Source organism: Heteronotia binoei, chromosome 18, assembly GCF_032191835.1.
Source record: "Heteronotia binoei isolate CCM8104 ecotype False Entrance Well chromosome 18, APGP_CSIRO_Hbin_v1, whole genome shotgun sequence".
In the NCBI taxonomy this organism is placed as follows: Eukaryota; Metazoa; Chordata; class Lepidosauria; order Squamata; family Gekkonidae; genus Heteronotia; species Heteronotia binoei.
In genome coordinates, this window is record NC_083240.1 from 27,676,540 (window position 1) to 27,697,524 (window position 20,985).

Below are 20,985 nucleotides of genomic sequence, written 5' to 3' on the forward strand. Positions count from 1 at the left end.
CATCACTTAATGTTTTACTCTTGAGGTGGGTTCTAGGGTTGCCAAGTCCAATTTAAGAAATATCTGGGGACTTTGGGGGTGGAGCCAGGAGACTTTGGGGGTGGAGCCAAGATCAAGGCTGTGAGAAGCATAATTGAACTCCAAAGGGAGTTCTGGCCATCACATTTAAAGGGACAGCACACCTTTTCAATGCCTTCCTTCCATAGGAAATAATGGAGGATAGGGGCATCTTCTTTTGGGGCTCATAAAATTGGACCCCCTGGTCCAATCGTTTTGAAACTTGGGGGATATTTTGGGGAGAGGCACTAGATGCTGTACTGAAAATTTGGTGCCTCTACCCCAAAAAACAGCCTCGCCAAAGCCCCAGATACCCGCAGATCAATTCTCCATGATTTTCTATGGGAATAAATCTCCATAGGGAATAATAGAGTTCCCAGCAGACATTTCCCTCCCCTCCCCCCGCTTTCTGATGACCCTGAAGTGGGGGGAGGGTCTCCAAACTGGGGGATCCCCTGCCCCCACCTGGGGATTGGCAACCCTAGTGGGTTCTGGCAATGTATGTTAAAACAAAGTCAATCAAAATACCAACCTATAATCAATTAAAAGACCTGGGACAATCCATTCCTAAAAACACCAGTGAGAGCTACAACCCATTGTGTGTGCTTGGATGCTGGTGACCTCCACCAGCACAGGTGGGAATAGGAGTGTGCAGTATAGGCCTCTGTGATTGGCAGGTAGTAGGAAGCCTCAGGATTGGTCATAAGTGCTGCAAATACTAGACTCTTGGTTGTCTACCAGGGCTTTGTCAAGACTGGAGTTACAACTGGAAGTGATGCCATGCAGAGTTGCCTTCCCATTTTTGTTGCTGCTGGACCAAAGAAGTTGCCTTGTAGTACCATGGAGGCTGGATGTTAGGTCAGTTGCAGCATGGGACATTCTTGGGGATTTGGAAGCAGTGCCTGGGAGACAGAGTTTGGGGAAGGAAAGGAGCTCAGCAGGGACGTGATGCCACTCTCCAAAGTTGCCATTTGCTCCAGGGGAGCGAATCTCTGCCACCTGGAGGTGAGTTGTGATTCTGGGAGAACTCCAGGTCCCACCTGGAAGATGGTAACTCCAGGCAGGATTTGTGCAGGGCTACACAAGAGAATTCTTTTTCTGCTCCTACAGCACAAAGCAAAGCAGAGAAATGCACAAAAGGCCCCCTTCCCATTCGGAATGTTTTATCGATGCTGTAAATCATAGAGGTATCGACCAGCCTGCTTCTTTCTCGGGGGACCCAAAGAGAGCCTGGTGCAAGCAGAGAGCAGCCGTCCAGGCTCTGATCGGGAAGCTGTAACTCAGGGTTAATGAACCATGAAAGCTGCTGAAAGCCGGGAGAATCACCCAATAAATATGAGGCCCAGCCTCTTAAGTCAACCGGGGAAGGAAAACAAAGCAGGCCTTTTGTCAACGGAGGCCAAACGCAAGGGATAAAAAGCATCACCCTGGCAGGAAGATCTCGTCACCCCTGGCTATATTTCCTTCAGCATCTCCCTCATAGCAGCCACAGTCTCTCCTGCATTCATGCACTCTCAGCTCTGTGGCCCTGCTGCTTCTCTTACCTCCTTTGAGGTTCTCAGGTCTACCATGGCCACTGGCGGGGGATGGGTTGCCAGATCCAGGCTGGGAAGTTATGGAGATGTAGGGATTGATACTGTGAGGAGGAAAGAAGAAGAAGAAGAAATTGGATTTATACCCCGCCCTTCACTCTGAATCTCAGAGTTTCAGAGTGGCTCACAATCTCCTTTACCTTCCTCCCCCGCAACAGACACCCTGTGAGGTAGATGGGGCTGAGAAAGCTCTCACATAAGCTACCCTTTCAAGGTCAGCTCTGTGAGAGTTATGGGTGACCCAAGGCCATCCCAGCAGCTGCAAGTGGAGGAGTGGGGGAATCAAACCTGGTTCTCCTAGATAAGAGTCCACACACTTAACCACTACACCAAACTGATCAGAGACCTCAATGGGGTCCAATGCCATAAAGTCCACCTTCCAAAGCATCCATTTTCTCCAGGGGAACGGATCTCCATAGTCTGGAGATGAGCCTAATTCCAGGGGATCCCCAGGTCCCACCTGGAGGCTGGCATTCCTACACAGTTCTTCACAGCGGCCATGTGGGAAGCTAAAATAACCCTGGGGCTAACCGAGGGGATCAGCTCTTGTGGCTATAAGAGCCAGTCTTCAGGTGGGGCATCAAGTTCTGGATTTAGAACTCCAGATTTGAGTCCAATAGCGACTTAGAAACCAACAAGTTTCACTGGGTATAAGCTTTCAAGAATCAAAGAGTTCCATTACCCTGGAGAAAAGGGCAGATTCAGAGGGTGGACTCTCTGGCATTACATCCTTGCAGATTTCTCCTCCCAAATTCCACCCTCCCCCAGGCTCCACCTCCAAATCTTGAGGAATTTCCCCATGCCAAGTTGCCATTGTGGCACCAACGACAGGCACTGGCTCACTCACTACTTCCTCCCACAAGCTGGCGGCAGTGCAGAAAGAGACTGTGGTTGAGTTGACGCCACAGGCATGGTTGTCGCTAAAGGATGTCCTAGCAGAATTGCTGGGGCCTCATGATAAACACATGAAGCTGCCTTGTACTGAACCAGAGCCTTGGTCCATCAAATCAGTATTGTCTACTCAGACTGGCAGCAGCTCTCCAGGGTCTCAGGCTGAGGCCCTTCCCTTCACCTACCTGTTCCTTAACTAGAGATAATGGGGATTGAACCTAGGACTTTTTGGATGCCAACAGATACTTTACCATTGAGCCCCTGCCAAGCCTCATCCCACTTGCTCCTATCAGTGACCCTCCAGGAAATTTTCTCATAAGTTAACTGAGCCATCTGAACCATCCCTATGAAGATAGCCAACTCCAACATTCTACAGATAAACATAGGGACATCCATGTGACATCCAGGAGTGATTCCCCACTCCCTTCAGTATACCACCAGTGGTGCTACTAAGACCAGACTTTCAGACATAGGTTTCCAAACTGCCTAGATAAATGCCAGGAGATTTGGGGGCCAGTGCCTAAGAGTGGTGAAGTTTGGGGAGGATGTGATGTCACTTCTGGGGAATGCTCTAGGAATTTCTCCTTATCTCTGTGATAAAGTGCGTAGAAGCTTGAGGAAATTCCTAGAGCCCCACTATCGATGTAGTTCCTCCCCAGGCCCAGGTATTTAGGAAGCCTATTCAGGCATAAGTTCAGCTCACGTGCATAGTGTGTGTGTGGGGTGGATATGGGTTTGCATTTGAAATATACATTATCTTCTAAAGGGAATCCTCATAAAACCATTAAGTGCAGAAGCTAAAATTACTTACCTGCATCACTGCACACCACTAAACATTGTTGATGGCTCTGTTCTGTCTGTGTGCCGTATTCAATAGGCAATGACAATTATTTCAGATTTCTAATCCCTGATGTTTCAACCTGAAAATTCCTCATTTCTGCCATGTTTCTCTGCTGTGTGAACTGAACCTAGGATTCTTTCTTTTTGTGACTTTTTTTGTTTACCTGCAGTGACAATGCTGCCCTTTTCCAATGTTGTATGCGTGCTGATAAGTAGCATTATAAATCATATGCTTATATTAGAAATGGTATACTTTCTGTGTACCCACTGCATGTGAAAAAAAAGTCACCTCTTGTCTGCATCTCCCACTCAGCTCTTTCACTCATGCCACCGCCCCGCAGCTTCTCCTGGGAGTGTGGAGTGATGCCAGAAATAAGACAAGCGGCATCCAAATTAATAAAGAGTTTAACAAAGTCATAGAAACACATGCGTACGTATTGATGCAGGACATCTGAGCAAGATCCAATGAAAAGCAATATAACCACAGATCCTCTTTGTTTTGCAATATAACCAGTTTGGTGTAGTGGTTAAGTGTGCAGACTTTTATCTGGGTTTGATTCCCCACTCCTCCACTTGCACCTGCTGGAATGGCCCTGGGTCAGCCATAGCTCTCGTAGGAGTTGTCCTTGAAAGGACAGCTGCTGTGAGAGCCCTCTCAGCCCCACCCACCTCACAGGGTGTCTGTTGTGGGGGGAGAAGATATAGGAGATTGTAAGCCGCTCTAAGTTTCTGATTCAGAGAGAAGGACGGGGTATAAATCTGCAGTCTTCTTCTTCTTCTTCTCATCCCATTTCTTACTTATCCCTGTGATGTTAAAGTCAGGATGGGTTCCTTCTCCTGGAGTTACAAAGCATTCAGAAATGGTTTACACTTCTGTTTCATAAATGGAAGTGGGGAGCTTATTAGGAATTTCTCAATTGGTTGAGGAGATGGTCATTTGCAGTGTAACCTTTTCTCTCTGTGTCTTTGTCTCTTTTCTTTGGCCAAGCAGGTATCCTGAAGAGGAGATCCTGCAGAAAGTAGGGACTTTCCGGCAGATGCTGATGGAAAAGGAGGGCGTGCTCACTCGCGAGGACCAGCATGGGAGGCAGATGTGAGTATGGAGAGGCCTGGACAGGGCCATGGGAACGGGTTTGAAGGAGAAGACACACGGTCAGATGAAGATGATGGCACCTGGGGGGTTTTTTTGGCCACTGTGTGACAGAGTGTTGGACTGGACAGGCCATTGGCCTGATCCAACATGGCTTCTCTTATGTTCTTATGAGGAAGGAGAGAGTGGGATCACACATTTCTGACATTACAATTGTGAGTCCCGGAAGTCTGCCGATCACACCTATTGGCAGGGCTTTTTTTGAGCAGGAACGCAGTTCTGGCTGGCTCGGTGTCAGGGGTGTGGCCTAATATGCAAATGAGTTTCTGCTGGGACTTTTCTACCAAAAAAGCCCTGCCTGTTGGAAGCATACACTTACTCTCTTTCTTCCCAAGACGTGTGGTTGCAATGTTGTCTGATATGGGCAACATGTGGATTTTGTGCACATGTACAGCCTCTATATGTGCTACATCAAACTCTTGGGTTTTTCAGCATTCTGGTTTGCATTTTTACCAAAGCTGAAAATCCACTTCTTGCCTTTTTCGAGCCTTTTGGGCAGCCATATATCTCAGGAGGTTCTTGGTGGGCTTGCCAGCCTCCCAGGTTGCCTTGTCCTGACCTCTGAAAGTGACCACCCTGTCTAGAGATTCTTCTGGACCTTGGTGTCCATGATTTCTTCCTGATGGATGTGATAGCCCTTGCAGGCTTTGCTTTCCCAACTCAGGAGACCCTCTTTGACATTAACACTCCTTGGGTCTCCAAGACCAATAGTGATTTAGACACCAGTTTTTCAGCCACGAAACCCGTGCGTTTTGTACCCCATCAGCCAGGTGGGCAGGGGACGAAACAGGACCCCCGCCACAGGACAGGAGCAGACCCTGCAGAACACAATAGTAATACCCCATTTGGGTTCAAGAATTTGAGCAAGTGCAGAAATGGAGGATTAGAGCTGGGAAGACAGACCATGTAGACAGACAAGCACCTCTGAAGAGGTTAAAAAAAAAAATGGTTCACCCACACAGTTGTTTGTTCCAGAAGCCTACAGCATTGCATGATGCTATACCACAACACTGGATTCACCATGTGGCATTGGGCAACTCACTTAAACCAGCAACACTGGTCTGCAGAACAATTAAAAAATTAAAAGTCCCACCCTTCCTAATTGTTTCTTCTTTGCTGCCAAACTGTTCCCTGCAGTCCCCCCCCCCCCCCCCACACACACACACACATTTTATTTATTCAGATAGGGCTACTTGTGTGTTCTTGCAATTGTTTTATTATTGTTCACCTCATGGATCAGTGCTGAAGCACCTCTTATACACATTTTCTGAAGCCTCCCCTCTGCTTGCTGGGATCATTCCCTTTGCAATAACAACCCGTCTTGCGTAGAATTAAAAGCGAAGGAAGTGTTCTTTGGTCCCAGATATATTGCAGGAACAAAATCCCCCCATAATATGTTATTGCACTTAGCAATTCAAAATGAGCCTTGCGGATTGCAGGAACATGAAACGAGAGACTGTGTTTTTCATGATCACCTGCATGCAGAACTAGATTTACCCAAGGGACGGGTAAAAAAAAAACCCTCCTAATATATTTCTGTAAATGAAAAGCAGTTTGGAGGAAAGGAGTTGACAGAGCAGCAATCCCCATTGTGGCCACTGGGGGCACCATGGAGCCCACCAAGATTTTTCCTGGCGCCTGTTTGCTCCTTGAGTCTTTGGGGTCAAATCCGAATGAAGATCTCTGCACCAAAGCAAAGAGCTGATTCCAGCTTTCCTGCATCTCCTTAGAGCAGGAAATATTGCAGACCAGGATGCTGTAGTCTATGAGGAATGAAATGGCCAACAACCACCAGGTGGGGCCTGGAGAGCTCCTGGAATTACAACTGTTTTCCAGACTGCAGGGACCAGTTCCCCAGGAGGAAATGACTGCTTTGGAGGATGGACTCTATAGAAAAATACCCCACTGAGGTCCTTCCAAAAGTGTACACATCTCAACAAAATTGGAGACTTCTGGATATGTGGATGGCTAGGGGAAGGTGGTCTCTTCTGACCACTCACTGCTGCTTTTCTGTTTCCAGGGAAAGATAAAATGGACACCTCCTAACTTTCCCTCTGTGCGAGGCCATGATAGGGCCCTAGTTGGCTCTGGGTCATAGGGTAGCTCTAATTTTTGGGCAAAACTCTATGGCTTGTAGCCGATTTTGCCTTGCGACGTTGCCAACGTGCTGACATCACTTCCAGGGGACATCATCATATCACCTTTTGAGCCAGTTGGGGGTGGGATTTCCCTCTGCCAGTCAGCTGGCTGGCAACAGAGAAGCACCCTGCAAAAGTGTGGGTCTGACAACCCTAAATTGGCAAGAGATCAGTTGTGCTGGAGAAAATTGGAGCTTTAGAGAGCTGACTCTATGGCCTCACACCAGCTCCCTCCTCTCCTGTGCCCAAATTCTGCTCTCCCAAGACTCCACCCCCAAATCTCCAGGAATTTCCCAATCTGGATTTGTTAGTCCTGGCCACTGTGCTGTTATTTTTTATTGGTAACTCCCTATATTGCTTTAAACCTCATGGGGGGGGGGACAAATCCCCAGGTGGCCCTCCCCCCATTTCAGGGTTATCAGGAAGTGGGGAGTCGGTTGAATGTCCGCTGGGCACTCCATTATACCTTATGGAGACTGATTCCTATAGGATATAATGGAGAATTGATCTGTGGGTATCTGGGGCTCTGTGGGGCCCCCCTGTTTTTGGGGGGTAGAGGCACCAAATTTTCAGCATAGTATCTGGTGCGTCTCCTAAAAACACCCTCCAAGTTTCAAAAAGATTAGACTAGGGAGCCCAGTTATGTGAGCCCCAGAAGAAGATGCCCCCATCCTCCATTATTTCCAATGAAGGGAAGGTATTTAAAAGGAGTGTGGTTCTTTTAAATGTGATGGCCAGAACTCCCTTCGGTATTCAATCATGCTTGTCACAACCATGCTCCCGGCTCCACCCCCAAAGTCTCCTGACTCCACCCCCAAACTCCTCAGATATTTCCTGAGTTGTACCTGGCAACCCTATGCAAAATACAGGTCTTCCCCCCCTCCCCATGCACAACATAAAGCAGCCTGCAGGAGGCATTTTTGTTCAAATAACTGGCATTGGTGAGGGGGGGAACTAAACTCCTCTTTCCCCAGCACTGTAGCCCAGATGCAAATACACACTCAGTTGTTTTTAGGCCCCTGTTCCTCAGCTAGAATTTCAGTCCCAGAATTCTAGCATCACCAGTAGTTTGGCCTTTCATTTCTATTATACCCCACAGTTTTGCATTCTGTGTTCCTCCAGTAAACATCATTCTCCCGTTCTCATTTTCTTCTCCAACAACCCTGTAGAGCAAGTTAGAATAAAAGAATGTTACTGGCCCAAGGTCATCTGATAAACTTCATGACCAAGTGGGAAATTGTACTCCGGTCTCCCAGATCCTAGAAGATGATGATGAAGAAGATATTGTATTTATATCCCGCCCTCCACTCCGAAGAGTGTCAGAGCGGCTCACAATCTCCTTTACCTTCCTCCTCCACAACAGACACCCTGTGAGGTGGGTGGGGCTGGAGAGGGCTCTCACAGCAGCTGCCCTTGCAAGGACAACCTCTGCCAGAGCTATGGCTGACCCAAGGCCATGCTAGCAGGTGCAAGTGGAGGAGTGGGGAATCAAACCCGGTTCTCCCAGATAAGAGTCCGCACACTTAACCACTACACCAAACTGGCTCTCCTATTATACCCCTAGCCTGACACTAACTGCTACACCAGGCTGTCTTGTGGAGAGAACTGAAAATCAGAGGGCACTCATTTGAGGCCCCCTCGTTGTTATTTGAAAAGGACATTTTCCCTGTTCTTCACCAAGGACAAAAGCGGGACAGTGCTTTGCCAGGAACAAGCACCCAAAATAGGATGTTTATGCAGCCCTAGCCTGGAAGCGTTCCAGAACATTTATATCTTTCCTGATGTAACCAAGTCTTCTTTTGAGAGTAACACGCTTTTAACCCCTCTCTGCTTGAACCAAGGGCTGACCCATGGTTTCCCTTAAACGTTCAGGCCCAGGTAGCCTAGCACGAACCAGAAGAAGAAGACCATCGATTTATACTCCAGCCTTCTCTCTGAATCAGAGTCTCAGAGCAGTTTACAATCTCCTTTAACTTCTTCCCTCACAACAAACACCCTGCAAGGGGGGTGGGGTCTGAGAGAGCTCTCAAGGACAACTCCTGTGAGAGCTATGGCTGACCCAAGGCCATTCCAGCAACTGCAGGTGGAGGAGGGGGGGAATCAAACCCGATTCTCTCAGATAAGAGTCCGCGCACTGCACTTAACCACTACACCAAACTGGCACCTCCACTACAAACATCACATGTGTATTTGCATGGCTAGGTCTCTGACCAATACAGTTGTTTCATATTTCTCTCCCCCACCTTTCTGCCAAGCATGGCCTTCCAAAGCAATTCATGAGAATTTTTAAAAAATACATTTTACCTTAAATTCAGTGCCCATGTTCCTTCAGGAGACCCTCAGCCAAACGGTACATAGCTACTTCCTGTCTGCCCACAATTTTTAAAAAAAGAACAGAATCTCTTTCCCTGTATGTTATGCGCAGCGACTCAGGCATTTAAACATACATGTACCAGTCGCAGTGTTGTGCATCTGTGTTCTCTGCTCCAGCATCAGAAGCTGTGCACAAAACGAAAGCCCTGGCTAGACCCTCCTCTGCCCTAACCACCCTCCTTTTCCCTGCTTTGCCAGCCCACAAACGGTTCTGTTGTATTTTCTGAGCCAAAACATCCTGGGGTTAAATTTCCCTTAAAGCGGTCAATTACTCACTCAGCTTGTAATTGGGTTAAACTCCCCGAGAGGACGGAGATTAATGCCTGCCGGGGCGACATCTCTGCTAAGCGACACCGCTTTTCCTTGCCAAGTCCCCCCACCCCTTTTTGACATCTTTAGAGGGCAAGACAAACAAAGAGGGGAGGGTTGGTGTCTAAAAGAATTTACCAGCCTGTCTGTATAATTAAAAAACCCCTCCACGCTATACAAGCACAAAGTCTCAGAACCAGAGGATTCCCGCTGCAATCTCTATGCACATTTGTGCTGGTGTTTTCTTGGTTCTCTGGCTCCAGGCTAATTCAGATCCTGTAAGCATATGTAGCAGTCTTCATAGCATAGGCAAGACTTCTCATAATAAATCAGAAAATCCGGATTGTTAACATGTGTTTACTTTTACCATTTTGATCTGAGGGGTTCAGGACAATGTGCATGATTTTTCTCCTTCTCCCCAATATTATCCTCACAACAATCCTGTCAGGTAGGTGACAATGAAAGGGGGGGGGGAGTGGATCACTGGCTTAAAACATACTGAGAGCCAGACCGATTTCCCATTCGCCTTACGCCGCACTTACTCTCCTCATCTCAGCAGGGCTTCTGTCTAATTTCACACTATCTGCCCCGGGGCTGCAACTAGCATCAGCTTTTTCGCACAGCAAACAGGTTTTTAGAGGTTTCTGTTTGCTACGCAAAAAAACTGCAGCTGGTTGCAGCCCCGGGGCAGATAGTGTGAAATCAGACGGAAGCCCCGCTGAGAGCGACATAAGGCGAGTGGGAAATCGGTCCCAATTTGGTGTAGTGGTTAAGTGCGCGGACTCTTATCTGGGAAAAACGGGTTTGATTCCCCACTCCTCCACTTGCATCTGCTGGAATGGCCTTGGGTCAGCCAATAGCTATCACAGAGCTTGTCCTTGAAAAGGTAGCTTTTGAGAGAGCTCTCTCAGCCCCACCCACCTCACAGGGTGTCTGTTGTGGGGGGGAAGCTAAAGGTGAGCTGCTCTGAGACTTTGAGTGGAGGGCAGAAAATAAATCCAATGTCGTAGTCTAAGATTATGCAATGTGTTTTGTGCTCAAGTTTAGATTTGAACGCAGATCGGGTTTAATCTGACACTCTAACTGTTATATGATATTGGGTCTCATTGGCCCATGTGTCTGCCAGATGCCTAATTTGGACTCTGAATAGTGTCAAGATTTGCTCACTGACCAGTGCTAGACCTGGCTAGGGTGGTGAGGACATCAGATTGCTGAACACCACATCCTGTGCCATGCACAACCACCTTTTCTCCCATGCGTTTGAATGCAGAAAAGAATTCACAGTTGCCTAGAACAGTACACATGCAATGTAGACCAAGGGTTTAAATCTATGTATCCACTTTTGCCGGTTAGTGTCCCCAACGTGCATTGCCAGCCTAAAGGAAGTTGGCTATATCTGTGAATGTAAAAGGAAACATTTAATGCATCTTTACATGTTGCTTCTGTTTTCCATCCTTCTCCCCTTGGACAGAGTGATAGAAAACCATCATATGGTGGATGGAGAGGAATACGCCATGGAGTACCCCGCCTATGGGGAGGGCTACCCCGTGCAGTGTGACTGTGCGACTGACTGCTATCAAGATGACAGCAGTCACCGAGAGTACAGGTGAGTGACCAGGATATCATCTGGGTTCTTGTGAGAGTTTGGTTGGGACAACTTTTTTGCCAGGGTTTAAACCTTTCTAAAAGTCAACCATCTTACATAGAATCATAGAGTTGGAAGGGACCCCAGAGTCATCTAGTCCAACCCCCTGCACAATGCAGGAAACTCACAAACACTTCCCCCTAAATTCACAGGATCCACATTGCTGTCAGATGGCCATCTAGCCTCTGTTTAAAAACCACCAGGGAAGGAGAGCCCACCACCTTCCAAGGAAGCCTGTTCCACTGAGGAATCGCTCTGACTGTCAGGAAGTTCTTTCTAATGTTGAGCCGGAAACTCTTCTGATGTAATTTCAACCTGTTGGTTCTGGTCCTACCTTGTGGGGCAACAGAAAACACCTTGTTTGTCCTGGGACAGGTGCTGTTGGGAAGCAAGTTTCCTCCCCATTTTCCCACAGCATCTTGGTGCTTTCCTGCATCTCCTGGGTTTACCCCATCCCCAAGGCTGTGATGTTTTGGGAAGGATCACCGCAAAGCTTGGATGGCTGCCATGTGGGTGGGGAAAACCACATTTCTCTAGTCCTGACTACTTTGGCATCATTTCCCCTGCCCCAGTCCCTGCAGTGGCCATCCTGCCCCCAAACCACCAGGAAGCTTTTTGGAGGTTCTTTTTTTTTAGAATCAGTAATTGATCTATCAGTATACTGATATGATGATACATTGGCACGTCGATTACTGGAACTTTTAAAAAAAATCTATAAAAGCACCTGGGTAACATGGAGCGAATGGCCACCACAGAGGTCGAGGAAGGGAAAATGAGTAGAGATGACAGCTCTGGGTTGGGAAATCCCTGGAGATTTGGGGGGGTGGAGCCTGGGGAGGGTGGGGTTTGGAGAGGGGAGGGATTCCAGTGGGGTATAATGCCCTAGAGCCCGCCCACCTTCCAAAGCAGCCATTATCTGCAGGTGAACTGAGCTTTGTAGCCTGGAGATGAGTTATAATCCCTGGAGATCTCCAGCTGTCACCTGGAGGTTGGCAATCCTAAAATGAGAGGAAACTCATCCTGTGGAGACGTGGCAGCCTCAGGGACAATGGAGAAACCCCAGAGGACTGTTGCCATGTGGAACAGACCATTCACATCGGTCCAAAATCTGACGTTCTCTATATTGTTCCTTTTTATGCTTGCCTACCTCGCAGGGTTGTAGTGAGACTAAAATGGGGAAGAGTGAACCAGGTGCATGTCCTGAGCTCCTCAGAGGAAGAGTTGGATTAAAATGTGACAGACAGAAGGTATCAACCTTGAACTGGAAAGCCCAGGCTAGCCTAGTGTCTTCATATCTTAGAAGCTTAGCAGGGTCGGCCCTGGTTAGCACGTGAATGGGAGACAACCAAGGAATACCAGGGTCATGAAATGGAGATGGGCAATGGCAAATCACCTCTGAACATCTCTTGCCCTGAAAACCCTACAGGCCCCCATAAGTCAACTTGCCTCCTGACAGCAAAAACAAAAGAAGGTGTCAAGCTACCAGTTCGCTCTCTTTCTTTCTGCCCCAGGCTGAAGAGGCGGTCCAGCACTTCAACCTCTCCCCCACCCAAGAAGAAAAAGAAAAAGAAATCGGGTCACCGCCGGAGCCGGTGAGTCATACTTCACTCCAAATGAAACCACAAGGTTTGCTCTGGACAGGCACAGGTGAATGAACAGAATCAGAAATTCTGAGATCCAGCCACATTACTTAGAGAATCGGCTTTTGGATGAGAGTGTGAATGAAACATACAAAAAGATCTAAATAATGCCAGGCTGTCTCTGTGGGTAACTCATCATCATCTGCTCTGACTGAAAGTTGTCCCTCCCAGTATGTGCTGCTCAGAATTCTTTAAAGTGTCAGGCACTGAATCCATAGAGGTCCCATATCAGTTTCGGGGGGGGGGGGGGGCAGAACCTGTGGTAAAAAGTCTTGCATGTGTTGTGATGATGTCACTGCTGGTGAAAACACAGATGTGACATCACAAACATCTACCAAATCTCTAGGAATTCTCAGATCTCAGTGGTAAAGACAGTAGAGATCTGGGCAATTACCAGAGTATCAGGGGGTGGCTGTGACATCACTTCTGGTTTTTTTGTAAGTCTCCTGAAGGAAAGAAGCTGAACAGTGGGAGAATACCAGCCACCCCCTGTTGAGTGCCACCTATGAATCTGGGATCTTTTACATAAAAAAGTGTGAACTCTACCAATGGACCATTCCTTCTCCCTATGCCAGCATAGCAAACTGCGTTATATTGAATCAGACCCTTGAACATAAGAACATAAGAGAAGACATGTTGGATCAGGCCAGTAGCCCATCCAGTTCAACACTCTGTGTCACACTGTGGCCAAAACCCAGGTTCCATTAGGAGGCCCACCAGCAGGGCCAGAATTCCAGAAGCCCACCCACTGTTGCCTCGCAAGCGCTAAGATACAAAGCATCACTGCCAAAGTATCATCTAGCTCAGGGGTGGCCTTGCTTAACATAAGAGCCACACTGGATAAATGTCAGATGTTTGAGAGCCACAAGACATGAAACATCAGATGTTTGAGAGAAGGAAGGAAGGAAGGAAAATAGATGGGGAAGGGAAGAGGGAGGGAAAAGTGGAAAGAAAGCAACTTCAAATGCATTCTCTAAGCTGCCAGCTGGCTTGGAGAAATTATTTGAAGAAATATGCCTTTTCCAAGCCAGCCAGTGGGGTGGGAGGGCCATCGAAAGCCACACAATATTGTGTGAAAGAGCCACATGTGGCTCCCAAGCCACTGATTGGCCACCCCTGATCTAACTCATATTGGCCAGTTTCAGTGCCAGTGTTTTTTTCAGGATACAAAAACAGGCTGTTCCCTGTTTGTGAGGTCTCCTGAGTAATCTGGAGGACATGGTGGTGCCACAGTAGATGGAGATCCAGCAGGGATATTTTTATATTCTCAGTCTAGAGTCTCCCAAAAGTCTGCCTTAAAAGTCCCAAAAGCTCATTAGCAATCCCACCCCCACTTCTTTGGTGATGCTTTCTGCATCAGCTCTGTAACCAGCTCACGTGACGCAAATTGAATGAGTCTGTACAGTTTTTCTTATTTTATACGCCTGCTTCCTCAACTTTTTCCTATTTTGCCTCAATTAATTCAAAGCCAGTCAGACTGAAGAGAATTCCCTGCATGCAGGAAATCTTGCTCTCCTGTTGCTGAGATTCCAGATACCACGTGCATTTTCAAACCTGTTTTTGCATCCTTAAGGACAGGAAACTTGTGTTACAGAAATTGCAGCAGTGCCTATGATGGACAGGACTGAGGCTATCCCCTTTCCCCCTTGTCAGCTAATTACCTTTTTTATTCTGTTAGTGCAGCAGAACAAGGGGAGGGGGGGAGACCCTTTAGAACCCTGGGAACCCAGAGAGGGAAAGGGGAGGGCCAGTTGGTGGAAAAGAGAAGTACTGAACTGTCATTTTCCTTAGGTAGGGTCTAGGCCAGGGGTCCTCCATGAAGCACTCATGGGTATCTTAGCACCAGTTGACACTTTTCCCATGCCTACCACATATGGTTGCCAGCTCCAGTTTGGGAAATAACTGAAGATTTTGGGGGTACAGTCTGGGTAGGGGAATGATTTTAATGGGGTATAATGCCTTAGAGTCCACCTTCTAAAGTGGCCATTTTCTTCAGGGAACGGATCTCTATTGCTTAGAGATCAGCTGTAATAGTGGTAGATCTCCAGCCACCACCTGGAAGTTGGAAACCCCACCAGCAAGTGGTTATTTTTAGAAAGTGGGAGGGCCTATATATGGGGCTTTTGCCCCCCACAAGTCTTCTGACTGGATACTGGAGATTTTATTGACTGCAGATTTTTTTAAAAGTTGCTTTAGCAGCAGCTGCCACTACTGCACAAGTATCTCCACTGTGTGACTGATGGTAACCTTCAGTGGCCATTTTGTCACTGGCTCTGCCTCCTGTGGCAGCCATTTTGTGGCTGCACCCACCATGCTACCTCAGACTTCCAAAGGTTGCCTCAGGCTCAAAAGGGTTGGGGACTGCTGGCCTAGACATTCTGACAGGCAGGGTAGAATAAGTAGGTCTATCCTGCAGTGTCTCTTGACAGAAAATAGCAGGTTTGGTCCAGTGTGGTGACCCAGAGGACCACAGACTAATTTAGAAACTCTTGAACACAGTATTTCTGGGTAGAGGGACTCTAACAGGCAGATTGTAAAAGATCCGGAAATCTTGAACGAGCTGGGGAAACCTGAGAGAAATTTGGCTGTTTTATCCTCATAGACTGACAATTTCTGGCTGCCTCTTCATCTCTCAAACAACTTGTCCCTTAATTACATTGTTTCTCCAATATACATCTCCCCAACAGATATGTTTATGCACAATTTATTTTGGAACACTAAAACCTTTATTTTCCCCCATAGGGAAAGAAATAAAATCCTGTTTTTATTGACCACTGGACTCTCCCTTGGAATATTCAAGTGAAATATAATGTGTTAAATACCAGGGCAGGAGGGAGGGCAGGATGGTCCCCTCAAGAGCCAGAGGCAGGTCTCATCAGTGTCTGTTATTTAGTTCAGCGATGGTTAATGTCCAGTAAATTACCAAATGCTGACAGGCCAGTTCATGATCAAATCTTTGGCCTCTATGTATTATTTAAATTTGCCTGGTGACAATTTACATTCTAACATGGTAATAATTACACTCTAACATGGTACAAATTAGAGGACAGTGATGTCTTATTAAGTGTGGGGCTTTCCCTCCCAAACAGAAAAGGCCTCAGGGTTGTGGTCACAAACATACCTATAAATGAAAACAGAGAAATAACAAGACCTGCATGAATCCACACCACAGGTGGAATATCACAGTGCCTCAAGCCGATTCTGCAGGGTTTTAAAAATGTGATTGAAGGGGGGAATGCATGGTACAGACCACCCTCCCCTTCCACGCATGTACAGCAGAGCTGTAACAAGGGCAAGGCAAGTAGAATGCTTGTCTCAGCTACACAAAGCTGAGGGGCACAGATAAAGTATATAATGACTCAAACGTAAGTTGTGTTATTATAACTCTTGTTATTTATATAGTTACCTTTTAATCAAAATAACTGCTATGAATGTATAGGTGTGCAATTTTATATTTTTGCCCCAGATGTAAAATGAGCTAATTATGACTTTGACGTGCAGCTTCAGTATGTACGTATGCATTCCCTCAAAATCCAAGGTTCCCTTTTCATATGTCAAATGTTGCAACATACAGTTGTGCCCCTGAGGAAGACTGACAGCTGACCTGGTTTTTGAAGTGTGAGGTGTTTGGCATCTGTCACACTGATTGTGAAGTCAGGTGGACTTGAAAGGCGAGTAAGAATCCTCTTGGTGACTTCTTTGTTAATCTTTTGTTGGACAGCGTAGAGAAAACCAAAAGGCACCTTTCAGGCTAACCCATTTTCCTTCAGCATAAGCTTTCGTGAGTCAGCCTCACTTCTTCAGATGCATTATATGAAATGAAAATTCACACCTGTGTTTCTAACTACAATCACGAGTGTGGTGGGGTTCTCCAGCTGAGAAGGGTCTTTCCCAACTATTGAGCTCTTTGTCACATAGAACATTTTATAGCAAATCATGCTGAATGAGCTCACATGTAAGTAGCATTGCCAGCCTCCACGTGGGGCCTGGTGTTCTCCCAAAATTAAAACTTTTCTGTAGGCTACAAAGATTATTTCCCCCCAAGAAAATGGCTGCTTTGGAGAATCCATTGTATGGTATCACATCTCTGCTGAGCTCCCTGAACATGCTCCATCCCCAAATCTCTAGGAATTACCCGAGAGTTGGCAACCCTGTGCATTAGAGAATGGAATAAGAACATAAGAGAAGCCATGTTAGATCAAGCCAATGGCCCATCCAGTCCAACACTCTGTGTCACATAGTGGCAAAAAAAAAAAAATTATATATATATATACACACATATATATATATACATATATACACACACACACACACACACACACTGTGGCTAATAGCCACTGATGGACCTCTGCTTCATATTTTTATCTAAACCCCTCTTGAAGGTGGCTATGCTTGTGGCCGCCACCACCTCCTGTGGCAGTGAATTCCACATGTTAATCACCCTTTGGGTGAAGAAGTACTTCCTTTTATCTGTTTTAACCCGTCTGCTCAGCAATTTCATCGAATGCCCACGAGTTCTTGTATTGTGAGAAAGGGAGAAAAGTACCTCTTTCTCAACACTCTCCATCCCATGCATTATCTTGTAAACCTCTATCATGTCACCCCGCAGTCGACGTTTCTCCAAGCTAAAGAGTCCCAAGCATTACAACCTTTCTTCATAGGGAAAGTGTTCCAGCCCTTTAATCATTCTAGTTGCCCTTTTCTGGACTTTCTCCAATGCTATAATATCCTATTTGAGGTGCGGCAACCAGAACTGCACACAGTACTCCAAATGAGACAGCACCATCGATTCATACAGGGGCGTTATGATACTGGCTGATTTGTTTTCAATTCCCTTCCTAATAATTCCCAGCATGGTGTTGGCCTTTTTTATTGCAGACGCACACTGTTTTGACATTTTCAGTGAGTTATCTACCATGACCCCAAGATCTCTCTCTTGGTCAGTCTCTGCCAGTTCACACCCCATCAACTTGTATTTGTAGCTGGGATTCTTGGCCCCAATGTGCATTACTTTGCACTTGGCCACATTGAACCGCATCTGCCACGTTGACGCCCACTCACCCAGCCTCAACAGATCTCTTTGAAGTTCCTCACAATCCTCTCTGGTTTTCACCACCCTGAACAATTTAGTGTCATCTGCAAACTTGGTCACTTCACTGCTCACTCCCAACTCTAAATCATTTATGAACAAGTTAAAGAGCATGGGACCCAGTACCGAGCCCTGCGAAGCACCCACTGCTTACTGTCCTCCATTTATACTCACTCTTTGCTGGACTTGTTGGTACATTTAGTTAGCGACCAGAGCAGTCACAGGTTCCAGCCTCTTTGGGGGGTTCAGTTGCAGAGAAACAAAAATCCCCTTCCATGGTGGCTGAGTATGAAGCATAAGACAAGGAATACAAAGTGTGAAGCAGTGGTTATCCCCTATCTTGTTATACCTCTAATCTGCCACCAGATGGCAGTAGGCATCCCGCCATTGAATTTTGGTGCCCTTGGGTACTGACAGACGGCAGGACAGGGTTTTTCGAGCTGGCTGCTGAACGCAGAGATGCCCCCACGCATGCAGTCAAACACAGCGGGGAGAGACGGGGACACCTGGATTGAGAAAGAAGGAATCCACGATAAAGACGCCCACGGCACACATAGTGAGAACACAGCTGTGGATGCAGGAACGCAATGCGGCATTTTAAAATAAACAAGAGACACATTGCTTTGGATAAACACCTCAGGTGCATATGTATGCACACTAATGGTGACCACAGATGCCTAGATTTTAATTTGGGGCCTGGCTAGCTAGGGTTCACTCCTGAAGCTTGCCATCAACATCAAGGGGGAGAGAAGGGAAATAAGTGTCTCTGAGCATATGCTGAGTGCCTTTCTGTTTTGTTGTTGCTTAATCATGAGCCCCTCATATGCCTGGCATTCATAAGAGTGTAAATGAGCAAGAGAGAGGAGTAGCGTTTTATACTGGCTAGAATGTGTGTTGGGGAAACCTGGGTTTGAATGCTGATCTGCTGTGAAACTTGTTAGGCAGCCTTGGGCTAGTTTTGATCCTTCTTGGAGCTGCTAGGAAGATAAGCTGGGATAAGGAAGACACCAATAGGAAGGGAAGGTGATAGATATGGGTATAAACCGGGAAGACTGCTTCGGTTTGTTTTCTGCCTTAGAAATCAAGTTGCATCTTTCATCTACTGTGGAGATCTCATCAGAGAATGGCTACAGGCTGTGATGCCTGTTTTGACATCTGTAGGAGCTGTGACGTCAGCTTTCATTGTGTTTGTTTGTTTGTTTGTTTGTTTGTTTGTTGGATTTATAACCCACCCTTCTCTGTACAACAGGGCTCAGAGTGGGTAACAACATGTACATAAACAATAGATATAATATAATTGTAATATATATATAATATAAAATTATGAAAACTTTTTACACAATCTTTGCAAAAGATGGCATATAAGGGAGCAGAATCTAATTCCCCCTACAGGGAGGGAGGATAAATAGTTTACAATTAGTCAGTAAAAGAGAGAACACCAATGGGGAGGGAGGGGAAAAGAAAAAAGAAAGGGTAAGGAAAGGGAAGTCTAGAATGGTAACCATCACTGCCTTCAACCAGAGGCCTGGCAGAACATCTCTGTCCTGCAGGCCCTGCAGAACTGCATCAAATCTCTCAGGGCTCAGATCTCACTTGGCAGAGCATCCCACCAGGTTGGAGCCAAGACCGAAAAGGCCCTGGCTCTGCTTGAGGACAGCTGGATATTTTCTGGGTCAAGGATCGCGTTCACTTATCCTTCCTCAGGGCTTGTGCAGAAAATGCAAGTGGCCCCAATCCATAGCTTGTATAGTCCAAAACCTGAGCAACCTCCTATGTTAAGCTGATTTCAGAAGCCTGACCCTTTCCTCAAACCCTTTCTCCCTCTCTTTCCTTAACCCTCTGCATGTTTCTGTTTCCTGCCATGCAACCTCAGCAAAAAGAGGAAGCCTGGATCAGAACGCAGGTGAGTTGCAGTCATTGTTCCAGCAGAGCTTTCTGTAGGAGGAAGAGAGACGCTAGAAAGAGGAGGAAGAAGCTAAAGGGATGGTGTTGAGCAACATTTGGATGATATATATTTTCCCCCCATGTCATCATGAGGTGAGAAACTCATGCAGGACTGTATGTAATCAAAGTTAGCATTGAGGGTCAGCATGGCTGGGCATCTGTCTACCAAGGACACATCCCAGTGCAATGAGCATACTCAGGCCTCATCGAGTCTTTGGGAATGCTTCTCTTCTCTTTCATTTACCATGTAATATTTTTCTATATGTCTCAAGAGTTCCTCCAGAATTCAAAAAGCTCTACATCTCCTGAGGCGGTTCCACTTTGTTGCCCTTCCAATAGGCACGACGATCAATTTTGGTATCAGAGAGAGAGAACGATAACGTCTTAGTGTTAAAATTCAGAAGTTCCAGGGGGGAAAGTTTGTGATCAAATTAAACAAATTATGGGACGTATGGGGAAATCTACCAAGAAATGTGTGTGTAACTATATGAGGTACTTTGGAGGAGAATTTGTTGTATAAAATTTGAGATCTTACATTATAAGCCATCTAAAACTTATTCAAGAAATGTAATTCAGCAAGCAAACACATGAAGCTGCCTTATACTGAATCAGACCTCTGGTCCGTCAAGATCTGTATTGTCTGCTCAAAATGGCAGCAGTTCCCCAGAGTCTTAGGTGGAAGTTTTTCACACCTACAAGGGCAGATGTTCAACTGCTGAGCCAAACCCCATCTCAGTTCCTTCATCAGTAAATAACTGTAACATTTCAGTCCTATATACTAAAGTCGTTTTTTAAGAAAAAGGAAGCTTCCTTTCTGCCTTTTCCAGAACCAGCAAATGTGCAGCCAAGGTCAAAGGGAGGTAGCGTGGCAGAATCCCACACATGTGGGAACATATGAAGCTGCCTTATACTGAATCAGACCCTCGGTCCATCAAAGTCAGTATTGTCTATTCAGACTGGCAGTGGCTCTCCAGGGTCTCAGGCTGAGGTTTTTCACGCCTATTTGCCTGGACCCTTTCTAGTTGGAGATGCCGGGGATTGAACCTGGGACCTTCTGCTTACCAAGCAGATGTTCTACCACTGAGCCACTGTCCTTCCCCTTAAACAAGGGCTAAGAAATAAGACAGAGCACACTGCAAAAATACTAACTTTCCCGGTTCCCTGTCCTGCTGCAGTTGCCTGTGCAACTTATGCTCCTGTGGATCAGTGGAACCCCCCACTCTGGAACCTCCATGAGGGGGGGGGCGTCAAAGTGAGAGCTTGTAATGCAAAGAAGCAGTTAGTGAAAGTTGTCTTCTTATTCTTCTGTGCATGGAA

The 20,985-nt window shown here is 46.5% G+C and overlaps 1 protein-coding gene across 2 annotated transcripts in view; it reads left to right on the top strand.

Annotated features, from left to right (window-relative positions):
- The window catches only part of SRRM3 (serine/arginine repetitive matrix 3), a 102,142-nt gene that overhangs the window by 47,334 nt on the left and 33,823 nt on the right, over positions 1 to 20,985 (top strand). For both annotated transcript variants that reach the window (XM_060259429.1, XM_060259430.1), the window contains exons 3-6: positions 4,372 to 4,473; positions 10,822 to 10,956; positions 12,507 to 12,587; positions 19,598 to 19,627. In XM_060259429.1, the coding sequence (XP_060115412.1) occupies positions 4,372 to 4,473; positions 10,822 to 10,956; positions 12,507 to 12,587; positions 19,598 to 19,627 (348 nt within the window). The remainder of the gene's footprint in view (positions 1 to 4,371; positions 4,474 to 10,821; positions 10,957 to 12,506; positions 12,588 to 19,597; positions 19,628 to 20,985) is intronic.